The sequence below is a fragment of the Pelophylax lessonae genome (assembly GCF_965119305.1).
Source record: "Pelophylax lessonae genome assembly, chromosome: 1".
In the NCBI taxonomy this organism is placed as follows: domain Eukaryota; kingdom Metazoa; phylum Chordata; class Amphibia; order Anura; family Ranidae; genus Pelophylax; species Pelophylax lessonae.
This window is the reverse complement of record NC_138768.1, coordinates 227,189,625-227,207,953: the sequence shown is the minus strand read 5'-3', so window position 1 is coordinate 227,207,953 and position 18,329 is coordinate 227,189,625. Positions and strand designations below refer to the sequence as shown.

At 43.6% G+C, this 18,329-nt stretch overlaps 1 protein-coding gene across 1 annotated transcript in view; it reads left to right on the top strand.

Annotated features, from left to right (window-relative positions):
- The first annotated feature begins 158 nt into the window (after positions 1-158).
- Positions 159-18,329, top strand: part of RAD9B (RAD9 checkpoint clamp component B) — an 88,198-nt gene continuing 70,027 nt past the window's right edge. Inside the window, exons 1-2 of the mRNA XM_082257728.1 lie at positions 159-291; positions 9,682-9,752. Of these exons, the coding sequence (XP_082113854.1) occupies positions 258-291; positions 9,682-9,752 (105 nt within the window). The 5' untranslated portion in view covers positions 159-257. The remainder of the gene's footprint in view (positions 292-9,681; positions 9,753-18,329) is intronic.

Genomic DNA, 18,329 nt, shown 5'->3' with positions numbered 1-18,329 from the left:
CAGATAGGCCCAAATTAATAAAACGTCACATGAAAAAAAGGAACGAATGAAGCGTGACGTCTACGGCTGTCACATGAGTGGACTGCGCCCTTGGCGTAAGCTGTCCTGCGCGTGCGCAGTTGTCATATGTAGCGTTCCCGCGCTTTATTGAGCTAAAAGTTGACAATTCCAGGCCATTGGTCACAGGAAGAGCTCCCGGAACTGTGAGGTTTTCTGTCTCAGTAGTCAATGAGCTCTGTGGGCAGTGTTAGCATATCATGAAGTGTGTAATACCTGGCGGACACTTAAAAGGTATTAAAACATAATGATGCGCTTTATTCTGAAAGCTGGCATTTGTGGAGCATATGACTGGATTTAGACCTCCCCCACGGTTTTAGGATGGGAAACCAAGGCCTCCCTGAAAAGCAATTACATTAGTGTTAAACCTGCATTTTTTATGTAACCACTCGACCTCCGGAACTTCGGAGTTAAAATTGGCGCTGAAGGTGGAGGACAGCAACAAAAAAAAGTCACCAATGGGTTAAAATATCAGTCCATAAATAAAGTTCATAGAGGGGGAATAAGTGAACTTCACATGGACTAGGACAGGGGTACTCAAATATAAAATTGAAAGGTCCATTTACCAATTTTCCATTCAGTCCGAGGTCCGGAAAAGTGACCGTCAAATTCCAAATACAGAACACCAACAACGATATAAGGCATTCCCCAAAACTTTTGAACTATACACAAAAAATGTGGTAGAACTTTAGTGTGAAAGGTGGCACCTTCGTTAGACAGGGAGCAGTGCCATACCAAGCTGACCAAGATTTCCCATTGAGGCCAATGTTAAAAACTGGGAGTAGTGATATACCAAGCTGACCAAGATTTCTCATTGAGGCCAATGTTAAAAATCGAGAATACAGTAAACCCCCCTCCATTGCGGGGGTTACGTTCCGGACCCAGCTGCGAAAAGTGAAAATCCGCGAAATAGAAAAACCTTATTAAAATGCATTGTAGGCATGTTTATTTTACTGTCACTGTACATGTAGAAGCATTTTAAGGTCTCATTTAAACACATAAAAGATACTGAGAGACATAGCAAGAGCTATGGAAAACACAAAAATATTTCATTTTTAATTATTTATATAGTAAAATAACATTACAAAAAAAAAACGCAATATACCTGGACCGCAAAAACTGAAACCGCGATGGAGCGGGGGTTTACTGTACTCTCATACCAAGCTGTCCATAGTAGGGAATGTATGTAAATGCCTCTGTACTGCACCTGTCCCAGCTGCTACAACCTCTGCAACACACACACCTCTCCTCTGCCCTCATCTTCCCCAAAGGTCCCCCATCTTCCACATGATTACCTTTCTAAAATACCTTTCTGTTGCTGGCTGCCATATCTACCTTCTCCTTCTTCCCTATGCACGTGTTGCTTGACACAGGGGGCGGGTCTGAGTAGAAGTCCCGCCCATTCCCAACATCACAGCTTGAATTTGACAGGTGCAGTCTCTCATTGTGGCTGCACAGTGCCCTGAGTAGATGTCTCTTCACCGCCTGGCGCCGCAGCCCAGCTTCACTCAGCTCCATGTGTCCACAGACTACTACGGGGGACTACAACTCCCGGAATGCAGCGTGGCGGGGGTGCTTAGGCCTGAGGAGGAATAAGTTCCTCCTCTGCTGTGAATGCTGGGCGGCGGGTGTGTGACATCACTGGTTGCTAGACGCCGGGCTGCCGGTGATCAATAGGCAGCTGCAGCACAGACCACCACGGTCCAGATCTAAGTGCGTCTGGGTTTGGACGCGGCCCAGAGTCCGCCTATTGAGGACCCGGGGACCGGGAGGTAACATGCAGCAAGGGCAGGCTCTTCAGTAGAGTGAAGTTGACTGTAGATTGAGGTAAAAGGAGAGATAAGAAGAGCGCCTCTAAGTGCAGTAGTATTTATTGGACGTTTAAATTCAACAAATGCACACTCACATGGAGTAGATTATAATAAGGCTCATCAGATGGAAAAGGATTCAATGGTGGCATAGCGCGGTGTGTCCATGATCCAACACAGAGGCCGAGATGTTGGCTGCAGGTGAGGAGAGTGCCTGCACTCTGCGTCTTCTGGGTCGGCTGACTGTAGTGTCTTAAAAAGGAGTGCGCATGCCCAGTGGGGTCGTCGCACATGCTCTGAAACGTATTGTGTTCCCCTTCTGCCCGTTTGGTGATGTCACCCGCTGTCTATGTTGTGGTCCAAGCTGGACCTACACTCAGCTGACTCGGAAGACGCAGAGTGCATTCACTCTCCTCGCCTCCAGCCACCATCTCGACCCCGGTCTTGGATCACAGACACACCGCGCTACGCCACTATCGGATCCTTTTCCATCTGATGAGCCTTATTTTATTCTACTCCATGTAAGTGTGCATTTGTTGAATTTAAATGTCCAATAAATACTACTGCACTTAGAGACACTCTTCCTGTCTCCTTTTAACTCGACCTCCGAAAGATTTACCCCCCTTCATGACCAGGCCATTTTTTGCAATACGGCACTGTGTTACTTTACTGAGAATTGCGCGGTTGTGCGATGCTGCACTCAAGTAAAATGTATGTCCTTTTTCTGTCACAAATAGAGCTTTCTTTTGGTGGCATTTGAACACCTCTTCACCTTTTTATTTAACAGTTTTGGGGGTAAAAAAAAAAACATTTTTTACTTTCTGCTATAAAACACATCAAATAATAAAAAATGAATTTTCTTCATAAATTTAGGCCAATAAATATTCTGCTACATATTTTTGGTAAAGGTAAAAAAAATCCCATTTAGCGTACATTGATTGGTTTGCGCAAAAGTTATCGCGTCTACAATTTGGGGGATATTTTTTTTTCTATTTGTATTTACTTATTTTTTTATGCTAGTAATGGCGGCAATCAGTGATTTATAGCGGAACTGCAAAATTGTGACAGACAATCGGACACTAACTGACACTTTGTGGGAACTAGTGACACCAATACAAGAATCAGTGCTAAAAAATATGCACTGTTACTGTACTAATGACACTGGCTGGGAAGCGGTTAAACATCAGGGGCGATCAAAGGGTTAACTGTGTGCCTAGCCAGTGTTTTTGTGTACTATGGTAGGTGCTTTTACTTGTCGAAGTGATGGATTTATTCCTTACTTTGCAGAGACACAAAATCCATCTCTACCCCCCCTCCCCCCGTCAGAATGTCAGAACAGAGCCCTGCCTTGTTTACTTAGGCAGAGCTCCATTCTGTGTCTCTGCCCAATGATCAGGGGGTGCTGGCAGACATCCAGTGCCCGTCACCCGCAGACCGGGTTTTGCCGTGAGTAATCACAGCAGAAGCGGGTCCCCGTATATATGTGATTCTGCACAAGAGCACCACCCTGTATCAGTATACTGTATCTGCTATGGGGCAGTAGTTAGGTGGTTAGGAAACCTAGTATAATAAGCCTCTGCAATTTTTAACTTTTAATGCTGCCAGCTCCTGCTCTTTAAGTGCTTCTTCCCTGAACTTTCAGTATTCACAGGAAAAAAAATTCAAGCAGAATTCCTGCCCAACACTTACTATGTTTAAAATGCTGAAATGCTCACCCCCTCTCCCCAACTGTGCTACCTAACATGTATACTTACCAATTTTCAGCCCTCTCTGGTCTGATCACGTTATCCACAGCCAGGGGTGAGGAGGATGTGCCAACAGTAGCTGGGTCATGAGAACCTATGGATGACATCACAGCTCCAACCTCTCCCCTGCAGCCTCCGCTCACAAACACAGAGGATCACATACAAAGAACAAAAAGTGCGCAAAAGACTAGTGTATTACCTCCAACTATTTATTAGCCTCCTCCGCCCGCGCTATAGCCGAAAGGCGGCTACAGTGTGGGACTAAATTGCCGGGAGGACGTACATTGACGCCCTCCCATGCACAATCGGCATGCGCGCTCCCTGTGGAGCGGCTCGGCTTGCTCTGTGATCAGCGAGTCTGTGAGACTCACCTGATCACAGATTGGAGTAAGGGGCGGTCCCGCCCCCTTACCACGTGATCAGCTGTCTGCCAATGACAGCTGATCGCGTGATGTAAACAGCAGCCGGCGATCAGCTGTTTTTTTTTCGCCAGGTGCTGTCAGAGGGACATCAGTGCCACCTACCAGTGCCCACCAGCGCCACCTACCAGTACCCACCAGTGCCATCTGCCAGTGCCCACTAGTGTCACCTACTAGTGTCCACCAGCGCAACCTATTAGTGCTCACCAGTGCCACCTATCAGTGCCAATCAGTGTCCCATCATGTGTCACCTACCAGTGCCTATCATTGCCCATCAGTGCCACCTATAAGTGCCCATGAGTGCTGCCTATTAGTGCCCTTCAGTGACACCTACCAGTGCCTATCTGTGCCACCCATCAGTGCCACCTTATCAGTGTTCACCAGTGCCGCCTTATCAGTGCCCAACAGTGCAGCCTATCAGTGCAGCCTATCGTGGCCCATCAGTGCCGCCTCATCAGCACACATCAATGAAAGAGAAAAATTACCTGTTTGCAAAATTTCTTAACAAACTATAAAAACTGTTTTGTTTTTTGTTTTTTTTTTTCAAAAATGTTGGTCTTTTTTTGTTTTTTCAGCAAAAAATAAAAATCCCATTAGTGATTAAATACCACCAGAAGAAAGCTCTATTTGCTTGAAAAAAAAAATGAAAAAAATGTCATTTGGGTACAATGTTGCATGACCGCCCAATTGTCATTCAAAGTGCGACAGCGCTGAAAGCTGCAAATTGGCCTGGGCAGGAGGGGGGTTTAAGTGCGCAGTAGGCAAGTGGTTAACCACCTCCCACCCGGGCCATTGTAGATATACGGTCGGGTGGGAGTCTCGTCCTTCTGAATGGACGTTCCGGAAAGTCCTTCAGAAGGAGAGAGATCGCGCCGCCGCGGGCACGCGCAGCGGCGCGATCTCGATGTGCCTGTGTCCCTCGGACACAGAGCAACATCATTCAGCAGGAGGGCCCTGTGATTGGCCCTCCTGATCACATGACGGCTGTGTCCAATCACAGCCGTCATGTAATGTAAATAGAGCTGTTGTAAAGGCTTCGATCTCTTCTCCCTGCAGCCCTGGGGGGGGGGAGGGGTGCCACTAAGCCACGAGGGATGCCCACCCATGACCACCAGGGATGCCCACCATGGCCACCAGGGATGGCAAGCAGTGCCCTCCCTATCAGTGTTGCCCACCAATGCCATCTATCAGTGCTGCCCACCAGTGCCGTTATTGCCATCTATCAGTGCCACCCACCAGTGCCCATTATTGCCCACCAGTGCTGCCCATCAGTGCCCCCCATCAGTGCCGATCAGTGCCACCCATCAGTGCCGATCATTGCTGCCCAACAGTGCCACCTATCAGTGCCCATCAGTGCCGCCAATCAGTGCCCATCAGTGCTGCCTATCAGTGCCCATCAGCGCTGCCTATCAGTGCCCACCAATGCTGCATATCAGTGCTATCTATCAGTGCCACATATCAGTGCCCATCAGTGCTGCATATCAGTGCCACCCCATCAGTGCCACCCCATCAGTGTCTCCTCATCAGTGCCTGTCAGTGCGGCATCATCAGTGCTCATCAGTGCAGGAAAAAACATATCTATTTACAAAATTTTATAACCTAAACAAAAAAACTTTTTTTTTTTTTTTCAAACTTTTCCGTCTTTTTTTATTTGTGCACCAAAAAAGAAAAAACCTGACGGTGATCAAATACCACCAAAAGAAAGCTCTATTTGTGGGGGAAAAATGACACAAATTTGGTTAAGGTACAGCATTGCATGACCGCGCAATTGTCATTCAAATTGCAACAGCGCTAAAAGCTGAAAATTGGTCTGGGAAGGAAGGGGGTTTGAGTGCCCTGTATTGAGGTAGTTAAAGAATAAAAAAGTTACAATTTACGACTCACAAACCAATGTGGTATACATGAAAAACAGAGTCCAGAAGTCCGCTCTCCATCTGCATGGAACATTGCAGATGACAACAGCTGATGCATTTCAGGGACAGACATATAAAAAAAACAATGTGATGCGCTGCTGTGAATAAATCCTGCATATAAATGTGGAAAATAATAACTAATGTCACACTTATGTAGGATCGTGAAACCACCATGATCAATATGTAGCCAAAATAATATTAGGAGACAGGCCCCCTTCCTTAGAGCACAGACTTTTTTTTTTTAATTCTTTAATAAATTGTTGGGGGTAATGCATTAGGCGTTTGTGCCCTTTTTGTTTTTGTAGTTTGTATAGTATAGGTATGTGTTGTATAGTATAGTATATGTATCTGCCACACATCTCATTGCCGCTGTTCAGCATCGCCTTGCTCTGCGACAGGATTGATCAGTGTACCCCTGTATCTCTTTTGTTATACAAAGTATCCACTATGAGTAAATAATACAAAATACATTTAATACATTAAAATTGGAGAAAAAATACACATAATAATATGATAAATCATATTGTCAGAATGTTTATACTGCTCTGATAAACAGTGTCTATTTAAGCAAGTAAGCAAGGATCTATAATGAAGGAGATTCTCAACTTATTTCCATAAATCAACAAAACCTCGAGATCGTTTATTGGTGCTAACTTGAAGACAAGATGAATACAATTTTGTGCAAAAATAATATATATATATATATATATATATTAAATAAAAATCAGTGCAGAATAATGTCAAAATATAACTGGTGATAAACACAAAATGTGGAACAAAATTCAATAATATGTATCATGCAGGTAATGTAAGAAATACAATTGAAAGATATAATTACAGAATATCAATGTAACCAAAACCCATAACTTCTGAAATGTGATTAATAGCTTCTCATGAACTCACAAAATATGGAAACAAAATTGTACAGATTTGACACGTGATCCCTCTCAGCCAACAGATGTTCACAACTCAATATTTAAAATGCATGGACAAAAATTGTTACACCATGCACTGGCTGTAAGCCAAGAATGTGTTTGGGGTGAAGATAACTTCCACTAAGTTAATTTATTTTAAGTATACATCACAACTGCACCATTTACTATAAACTGAAATCAGCCTCAAGGGGAATCCTACATACGTGTATAATCGCACAAGATTGGAAAATAGACCGGTCATACTGCAGTTAGAATGATCTAAATTCAAATCTTGATGCTATAAAAAAATGTCGAATGGTTCAGTCAGATGTATATGGCAATTACATTGCCTTTAGAAAATGTATACTTTACCAAAAACTTCAATGTCTGTTGCCTGGGATGTCACTTTTGAATAGCCTGCCATCAGCTTCAAAGGTCTCCCATTAGTGTGTCTGAACCTCTTCAGAGTATTCCTACTTCCTTCCTCTCTCTTGATCTTTCCAATTCTCTTCTCCTCTCTTCCCCAGCTTACATTAAACTTTTATTATTTGGGAATGTAGGTTTTGGATTTTGTTTTTCACATGATAACACGTCAGATGGGGCATCATCTTACTAAATACCCCATCTCGCCATCATAAAAAGGGGGCACTGTTTGCCTGTATAAAAGTTTGGGAAATTTAGTTGAATTCAACTATTTGAATCTACTAAGAATCTACACTCAAGGATAATGAACTTACATTCACCTCATGACAAAGATGGCTGCCAGGATGCCCATATAACAATATGTAAAATAATATGTAAGGGCCTCATATGATTCCTTTTAGCCCGAATAGGTCTGACAATATACTGTATGTCAGAAAGAAAAGAGGCACCAGAAATGAGAGAGCTTCTGTATCTATGGTTTTTACAGTCCAGAGGAAAAAAGAATAGAAACAAAAGATTATTTAATGGATGTACATAGCCCAATTATTTGCAAGGTTTCTACAGGATTAGCTATTAGTTAAAATATCAGGTGATTATCTAGTATCAGTGCTGCTCTCTGCACCATTACACAGTGAATGATGGGTCCTGTGCTGATGCCCCCTCAGGATGAAGGCCATGACATCCTGCATAAACTTCCAAAAGACTGGTGGGTTCTTGTGGCAAAAAGAGAGACAGCTTTGGATTGAAGGTGAGTGTTAAAGACTGAGTTGCTTCTTTTTTCACCTGTTGCAGGGACATTAAATATAGCCTAGAGTTCAGCTTAAGGGCCAGTTCACACTTAAGCGATGCGGGAAATCCAGTGTGAGTTCCAACATCGCACCTAAATCGCCGGCGGTTCACACTGCCCTCTACGAATACAAAGTTAATGACACCCCCCAGATCGGTTTGCAGATTGCAGTGCTTACTGTGAATGCGGACAGGAATCAGATCATCTGGGTGTGAACACCCATGCGATCCGATTCTGGTGCAGACAAAAAAAAAAGGGTCCTGCACGAGTTTGGTCCGAATGCGATGTGAATTTAGCCATACAGTTTGTATGGCTGAATTCACATTGCACAGACATTGCATGTGATCTGCACAGCAATGCAGTGCGAGTCACATGCGATGTCTGGCATTGCACCAGTGTAGAACTATGGTCAGTAATTAAAATTTTTCAAAACAAAGAAGAATGTACAAACATACCGAATAGTTATGTAAATCAGATTTATTTTTTTAAGAAAAACCTACCGATTCTCTAAGGGCTCTTTCAGACGGCCGCTCCGCTGTTTGTGTCCGCTGCTGGACTTTTTTTTTTTTTTTTTCCACGGAGCGGATGACATTTGTGTCATCCGCTCCGTGTGCCCGCATATCATCCCATCCGTTTGCGGATGATATGCGGACATAATGTAAGTCTATGTGGATTGCGGATGTCAGCGGATGACACCGCTGACATCCGATTTTCCTTCCTTTCCGTTTTTTACACATAGGAAAAATAGGGTTCTGTTCCGTTCCAAAAAACGGAACAGAACTGAAAGGAGGAAAATCGGATGTCAGCGGATGGTATTCCGCTGACATCCGCAATGCCATTGACTTACATTATGTCCGCAAATCATCCGCAAAAAAATAGGATGATTTGCGGACATGCGGAGCGGCCGTGTGAAAGAGCCCTAAGTGAGAAGAACTTCATGTAACATGATGACAACACAAAATGCATTATCAGCCAGCCATTAGGACTACAGGCCTGTATGATTCTGTACAGTCAGGAGAAGGGTTATCATTGTCTCTAACGATAACCCTACTACTCAGTGCTAGTCAGCGCCGGACCAACCCAGCCCTAACCCTAGGTGCTATGATTGGCATATCACCTGAGGGCAAATGTGATCTTATGAGGTGTCCTGCATTAGTAGGACCATGTATGTAGGACACCCTATCCAATTCCTACTCATGGCTTCAGCAATCTGAATAGGTCTTAATCCCTGTACTGACCTTACAGGAGCAATGAACAGGTATTCCAAGCTTTAGGACAAGGTAAGAGAAAGCTTAGCATGCAAATACAGGGTGAGAAGGAGAAATCACTCTATAATAATTAAATATTAAAAATAAATTAGTAAATAAAGAAAATATAAAGGCTATCGCACATACTTTGATAATGACAAGCAGCCTGATTTGCAGTAGACCCATATCTAATTTTGTAGGTAATTTTCTTGATAAGTTATGATGGTTACTGGTGCTTTTGAATTGTGATAAAAGGCACATTTACATCTTGCTTGTCATTCTAATAGAGGTCTTTCTGAAAACAATAATTTTTGAGGTTGTTTCATTGTGTGATATTTTAATATCCCATCTTCTTTCTTTGATGTTAGTTTTTGGAAAAGCACTTCACTCACTTTCACGAGTTGGTGATGAGCTGTGGTTTGACCCACTGGAGAATGGTGTAAGTTTTACTACAGCTTTCTTTTACATTTTTTAATCAGAAATGTTTAGAATTAGATTCAGATTCATGCATGTAGAGTTAAGGCCTTTTTCTGTTTCATTGGAGGGCTTGCCCTGGGAGTAAATGCATGTCAAATTGTCAATGGTCTTTATATTTACATTATGATGCATCAGCAGTAATACCCCATGTATAGTGTGATCAAACTGAATGTGTTACCTTCTGTAATACTCTTATCTACTTTTGAGATCCTCAGGAATTTTTATGTACTTTACACAGATTATGATGTACACAGTAGTGGCCATGAATGTTAATAAAGGAGAGCTAATTGCACACAATGGGATGATACAGCAAATGCTTGCACCATTTCTTCTAAACATGAAGCATATGCTGCTTCTAGTTAACAAAAGGGGTTGTTAATTTGGTATGATCAGTTCTCTGTTCTGCCATGTCTGTGACAGGCAACACAAAGAACATGAAAGCTGGAGCTGCATGCTCTGATCTCTTAGCTCAAAGTGTATGGCGAGGATTATTACCCTGTAATGGAATCACTATACAGGCAGAGAGAGGGACATGAGTTCTCTGCTGACAGCTTACATATGGTAAGACGAGGTCATACCTGGCAGGAATCTGCAGCAGAAAACTTATTTAATTCCCCTGGAATATGTGGTATTCCTGCAGTGGTAGCCACACAGCCATAGTAGTATCCAGGAGTAGTATAGGGCACTCGGTAATGGTGTGAATAAAAGACCAGCTGTTCAGTACAAACTTAAAATGAATCTGTAGCCAGGCTATGGACAATATTTACAATTTCTTAACAGGCAGTAAATTAGATTTAAAGCAAGACCTCGCTGACTTCTTTAGTTGCAGGCTTTTTTACAGAAATCTTTAACTAGTTGCCAACTGCCTGCCGCAGTTTTACTGCGGTAAGGTGGCTCAGTTGCGCAAACCGACGTAACTGTACGTCGGTCACGTGCGGGGCTAGGGGGCGCACGCACGTGCCCCCCGCCGCCCCCCGCTATGTTCTGATTCGGTTCAGTACTGATCAGTCATCACGTCCAGGCCAAAGATTTTTGGCCTGGACCTGGTGATCAGTTCTGACCATATGCAGAATGTCCTATGCCTGTGTTTACATTACACAATCATGCAATCTTCTTTCCTGGAGCCCTTTTCGGTTCCAGCGTGAGAAGAGAGAACATCAACTGTGAGTACACAAGCACTACACAGACACCAGTACACATAGGCACACATTTAACCCCCTAATCCCCCCCATTAACCCTTTCACTGTCACAGTGTACTGTACACTATATACAGTATACAGATAATTTACTGATCACTGTATTAGTGTCACTTTTGACTTCAGTTAGTGTGAGAGACAGTGGTAGTTAGAGGGAGTCGCAGATAGGTTTAAGGTACACGCCATATATCTCCTTATAAAAATTGAACCTCCTGATCACTCCCAGTTAACTCCTTCATTGCCCTCTAAAAGTGTCACTATTATAGTGTACAGATATTTTTTCTGATCACTGTATTAGTGTCACATATGTCATCAGTTAGCGTTAACATTAGTTAGCATCAAAACAAGGTAGCGTCAGATTGCCCGCCACATATTTAGTAATACATTTTAACCCCTTGATTGCCAGTGACACACACTAAACACCTCCTTTACTAGTATAGTGTCTGAACGGATCAATATCTTTGATCTGATCAGAACTATACTAGTGTCCCCAATAGTTTAGTTTAGTGTGTGAAAACGCAGCGTTAGCAGGATCAGCCCCGACACCTGCCAGCACCTGCATTTAGCCCCTGCGCCCCCCCCCCCAAAGAAGTGCAGAATTAGTGCAGAATTAGCAGATTACTGTCACTTCCAATACACAACACACTAAACCGCAGCGTTAGCAGAGTCAGGCCTGATCTCTGCTAGCACCAGCAGTTAAATTTTTTGGTAGCGGTTCAAACAATCCTTGACAACCAGGTGCTTTTTTTTTACCTTTGAGTCACACTAGGTACCCAAAAATTTATTGGCCAAAATGTCCAAACAGAGGTACACTAGTGAAGAGGCCTACACGATGCTAAGCATGACAGATGAGAGCGATGGGGAAGCCTCACTGTCAGAATCAGGCTCAGTATTCGAACCTGTAGAGAGCAGCGGCACCCTGACAGATAGCTCTAAAGATGGAGTAGTGGTCTCTGCTAAGGTCAGGTGTACCCGACCCCGTTCTTCTGTTGCTGAGGTGCAACAACCGCTGGCAAGCACCAGCAGCCTAGTACATCCTAGTCATAGTCAAACCAGTCCTGCAGTAACACTTGGTGACATGGCGAGTCCCATAAGTGCAGTTCAAGCTGGTGCAGTGGCTAGCACAAGTAGTGTCCCACAGCCACCAATAATTCGAAGTGAGGCCCGTAGAGCCCATAGTGTCCTTCCTGATACGCTTGCAAATCCTGATTGGGAGTCCAACACTTCTGCAGCGCCTGTACTTCCCCCATTCACTGTCCAACCCGGAATTCAGGTGGAAACAGCCGATTTTACTCCCCTTGGTTTTTATGAGCTGTTTTTCATGGAAGATCTGTACAGATCTATTGTGGACCAAAACAACTTATATGCCAATCAATTAATCGCCGCAAAGCCAAATATGACCCTTGCCAGAGAGTTTGCATAGAAACGTATCACTGTTTCCGAATTTAAAGCCTTTCTGGGCCTATCCCTCATCATGGGCATTACTAAAAAGTGTAAGTTTGTAATGTTCTGGTACCTCTGGTACCCCTATTCCACTTTCCACTTCAGTGTATGCGTCCCACCATTCTCTTCTGGTAGGTGCGCATACACCTTTAAGACCGATGCTGTCATCACTGAGCGCCGCAGAGCAGCTATTTCAACCGCGGGCGTTCTCACTCACATGTTCGTTCAATGTGCCTTGTTGCTGACCTGCCTTGAAGCTCATATGCTTGCAAGCGTACCTCGCTGTCGGAACCTCGCTACTGATCCCTGTATCCCGCTACCGGATCACTCGCTCATACCGAACCTCTCTACTACTGCTTGCTATTAGTGATAAGTACCCCGCAGGGGAATCCTCCATAACCTTCCTACTAAGCTTACACTATCTAGCTCTGCATATTAAGGACTGTTACTATCATCTGCACTAATTAGATTGCTAGCTCTTGAGCTTACTAACATCTATCCTTGCACTGGGTTAGTCTCTCCTGTATGTCATCTGCTATCCTACCACCTACTACCATACATGATTGCTAACCTATCTGCATTCTACCTGTTACCATCTATGCTCTCATGAACATTTCTCTCAACTGCTATTCACCTATTGTCACTGTTCATACCTGTCTCTTCAGCTCATCACCACTATACTGCTATATACATCTATCACTCCAGGAACATCTTATTGAGTGTGTATATTTGTATGCTGAATCAGACAGACCACAGTGATGAGTCTTGGGAGTTGGAATTGGTATTTCAGCGTATCTCTACATGACTGCTGAGTGGAGTTTTTCTGCAGCTGCAAATCCATCTTGTTTCAGAAAACGCAGGAGCGTTACGGATTGAACGAACCTAAAATGGATTCAGCAGATTTACCCACTCAAGTGACACAATTAAAACAACGAGTGACTGCGTTAATACACGCTCTTACTGAATTAAAAGAAGACAATCAGGCTCTGAAGCAGCAGGTAACCCGTCTATCACAACTTGCCGCTGCTCAGCCCCCTGAACCCAAAATAAATCCTCCTCTAGTGTTTACAGGTGATCGCAAAAAATTTAGTGAATTCAAAAACGCCTGTCAGTTACTTTTCTTGCTAAAACCTCGTACCTACCTTACTGATCATATCAAAGTCTGTACTATTATTTCATACCTAACGGGTGATCCACGGGCCTGGGCAGACTCTCTCTTTGAGAAAAATGATCAGCTTCTCAACTCCTATGCTTTATTCCTAGCGGAACTCGCTAGACTATATGATGACCCCAATAGGCAGAGTACTGCCGATATTCAATTGAGGTCCTTGAAACAAGGTAGGAGACCTGTAGAAGACTTTGTAGCAGAGTTCAAAAGATGGACCCTTGATTCAGGGTGGAATGATACATCTCTGAGAACTCAATTTAGACTCGGCCTATCAGAAGCCGTTAAAGACGAGCTCGCCCGAGCGGATTTACCGGACACCCTGGATGCTTTGATACAACTCAGTATCAACATAGACAGGAGGCTGCGAGAAAGAAAGGCTGAAAAAATGGGAATGCCATTGTCCAGTCCTTCTCGGATTTCGGCCGTTGACCCTACTCCTATGGAGGTAGGAACCATACGCCCACCTTTATCAACTACTAAAAAAGCCAGGAGACGATCCAGTAATCTTTGCTTGTACTGCGCATCCCCGGATCACATGATAAGCGTCTGTCCCCTTGTCCGCAAAAAAGAGGGTGAGTGTTCACATGTCCTCCTAGGGGGATTGACAACTTCATTTACTAACCCTTATCTTTTTGTTCGTTTGACATTGCAGTGGGACCAGACTAGGATTACCACTAAAGCCATGATCGACACAGGAACTTGCGGAAATTATATCGATATATACGTTTTGCTACTTTAAATAAAGTACCTATTATTTCAAAACCTAAGCCTGTCTCTGTGAGTCTTATTAACGGTATTCCGTTATCTTCTGGCCCAATCACTAATCAGACACAAGCACTCCTAGTCACCACTAACGAGTCTCATACGGAGACCACTACCTTCGACCTATTATCTTCGCCCCATTTTCCCATTGTTTTGGGACTTCCCTGGTTACACACACATCAACCAACCATAGATTGGAAGAAACGGACCCTAACCTTCCTCTCTTACTATTGCGAGAGTACGTGTAACCTCCCGTCTTATGGAAAGATCCTGTCTGTGGTGTCAGATGAGATTGCACCACTATGCTATCAGGATCTGTCCGAAGTTTTTCTTGAGAAAAATGCTCAAGTACTGCCTCCCCATAGGGATTATGATTGCACTATTGATCTACTCCCAAATAGTAAATTGCCTTTTGGTCATGTTTATCCTCTTTCACAGGATGAACTTTCCCATCTCAAGGAATACTTGGATGAGAATTTGACAAAAGGTTTTATTAGACCTTCCACTTCTTCCACAGCTGCAGGACTTTTTTTTGTCCGCAATTAAGACTCAAGTCTCAGGCCTATTATCGACTATAGGCAATTGAACGCCATTACAGTAAAAGATCGCTATCCTTTGCCGCTTATCCCTAAACTCATTGAACAAGTGCGTGGAGCTACCTACTTTTCAAAATTGGACCTGAAAGGGGCATACAATCGAATCCGAATCCGTGATGGAGATGAGTGGAAGACAGCATTCAGAACCAGATACGGATTGTTCGAATATCTTGTAATGCCATTTGGGCTATGTAACGCTCCCGCAGCCTTCCAACAATTCATAAACGATATCTTTAGAGACTTACTTGATGTCTGTGTTGTGGTATATCTGGACGATATACTTATTTATTCACGATCCTTGTCTGAACATATAAAACATGTAAGACTTGTGTTATCCAGATTACTCACACACAATCTATACGTGAAACTAAAAAAATGCTTATTTCATAAAGAAGAAGTATTATTCCTAGGATACATCATATCCAAAACAGGAATCAAGATGGATATGAGTAAGATATCCTGTATTCAGGATTGGACTATATCCAACCACCCGCAAAGCACTACAGCGATTCCTTGGATTTTCAAACTTCTATAGAAAGTTCATCAAGAACTTCTCTGCCATTGTGAGACCTCTCACACAACTCACAAGTATTAAGAAACCATTCAAATGGTCAGATGAAGCAAATGAAGCTTTTCGCTTGTTAAAAACAAGCTTTACCTCTGCTCCCATACTACGCCATCCAGACCCATCCCTCCAATACATTCTGGAAGTAGATGCGTCAAATATGGCAGTAGGAGCAGTACTCTCCCAACGACCAACGAATACTTCACCACTCCATCCAGTCGCCTTCTTCTCTAAATCTCTAAGCAGCCCAGAGGTGAATTACCCAGTGGGTGAAAAGGAACTGCTTGCTATAAAACTGGCTCTGGAGAATTGGCGACATCTACTTGAAGGCACCCGATTACCAATACTCATATATACAGATCATAAAAATCTTCAATATCTTCAGACTAACAAAACCCTCTCCCACCGGCAGGTACGATGGTCACTATTCTTCCTAAGATTTAACTTCCTAGTGACCTACACACCTGCAGACAAGAATAAAAAAGCGGATGCGCTATCACGATTAACTGAAGATAATTGCTCCGAAATCCCTTCCGTTCCTATAATACCCTACAAGCGTATTATTGGGGTTGTCCGTTCCTTGAAGGAAGAGATTCTACACAGTATAGGTTTGGATTCACCTCCACCACAACTAAGTGCTGATGCAGAAGGCTTCCTCTACTACAACGACAAACTCTACATACCCCCTACTATGCGCACCAAGATCTTGGAATTGTCACATGATGTGCCTATTGCAGGACATATGGGTATGACAAAGACCCTTAATTTGCTTACAAGGCAGTTTTGGTGGCCTGATATGAAGACATCTATACAAAAATTTGTCTCTTCATGCAACGTCTGTGCCAGGTCCAAAATTGACACTACAAAACCATCCGGTCTACTATGCAGTCTACCAATACCCCAGACTCCCTGGGAAGTTGTGTCCTTGGACTTTATAGTAGAACTACCACCTTCCAAAGGATTTAATACCATTTTAGTGTCAGTGGACCATCTGACAAAGATGGCACATTTCGTTGCTATTCGCAGACTACCTTCGTCCAAACAAACAGCGGAACTACTGATGAAACATGTCTTTAAGTTACATGGAATTCCAAAAACTCTTTTGTCTGACCGTGGATCACAATTCATCTCCAAGTTTTGGCAAGAACTATGTCACATACTACGAATTGAGCGAAAGCTCACTTCTCCCTACCATCCTCAGACCAACGGACAGACTGAAAGAGTCAACCAGTGCATCGAGCAATATTTACGTTGCTACACATCATACCTACAGGATGATTGGGTGGATCTCCTCCCTCTGGCAGAATTTGCCTACAACAACGCAACCCACAGTACGACCAAACAGAGTCCGTTCTATTTGAACTATGGGTTTCATCCCACTATTCTTCCACCACGCATCCTTCCATCAAGTAACCCAGTAGCCTCAGACTATCTTTCCCAAATAAAAGACTCTCTGGGTTTACTTAATACTACCATCTCACACGCTCATAGTCAACAAAAAAAGTACTATGACCTTCGTAGAAGACCTTCTCCTCAGTATGCTATTGGGGACCTCGTTTGGCTATCAACAAAAAACTTAAGATTAAAGATCCCTAGCAAAAAGCTTGGGCCTCTGTTCTTGGGACCCTTCCCAATCAGGAAACTTATTGGAAAGGCTGCAGTACAGTTCACATTACCAACAGACCTCAAGATACATCCCATCTTCCATGTGTCGCTACTGAAGCCCCATGTTCCTGACCAAGGAATAAGGCCTACCATCCCACCTCCACCTTCTGTACAAGTTGAAGGCGGAGAAGAATATGAGATAAAGGAGATTCTGGATTCTCGTATCCACAGAAGAAGACTCCAATATCTAGTACGATGGAAGAACTATGGGCCCCAAGACGACACCTGGCTGGATACCTCTGATATACATGCCCCTAGGCTGATTCGCAATTTTCACGCGAAATACCCGGAAAAACCAGTTCTAGAGGCCTTCCGGAGCCGGCCTTAAGGGGGGGGGGGTACTGTAATGTTCTGGTACCTCTGGTACCCCTATTCCACTTTCCACTTCAGTGTATGCGTCCCACCATTCTCTTCTGGTAGGTGCGCATACACCTTTAAGACCGATGCTGTCATCACTGAGCGCTGCAGAGCGGCTATTTCAACCGCCGGCGTTCTCACTCACATGTTCGTTCAATGTGCCTTGTTGCTGACCTGCCTTGAAGCTCATATGCTTGCAAGCGTACCTCGCTGTCGGAACCTCGCTACTGATCCCTGTATCCCGCTACCGGATCACTCGCTCATACCGAACCTCTCTACTACTGCTTGCTATTAGTGATAAGTACCCCGCAGGGGAATCCTCCATAACCTTCCTACTAAGCTTACACTATCTAGCTCTGCATATTAAGGACTGTTACTATCATCTGCACTAATTAGATTGCTAGCTCTTGAGCTTACTAACATCTATCCTTGCACTGGGTTAGTCTCTCCTGTATGTCATCTGCTATCCTACCACCTACTACCATACATGATTGCTAACCTATCTGCATTCTACCTGTTACCATCTATGCTCTCATGAACATTTCTCTCAACTGCTATTCACCTATTGTCACTGTTCATACCTGTCTCTTCAGCTCATCACCACTATACTGCTATATACATCTATCACATAAGGAACATCTTATTGAGTGTGTATATTTGTATGCTGAATCAGACAGACCACAGTGATGAGTCTTGGGAGTTGGAATTGGTATTTCAACGTATCTCTACATGACTGCTGAGTGGAGTTTTTCTGCAGCTGCAAATCCATCTTGTTTCAGAAAACGCA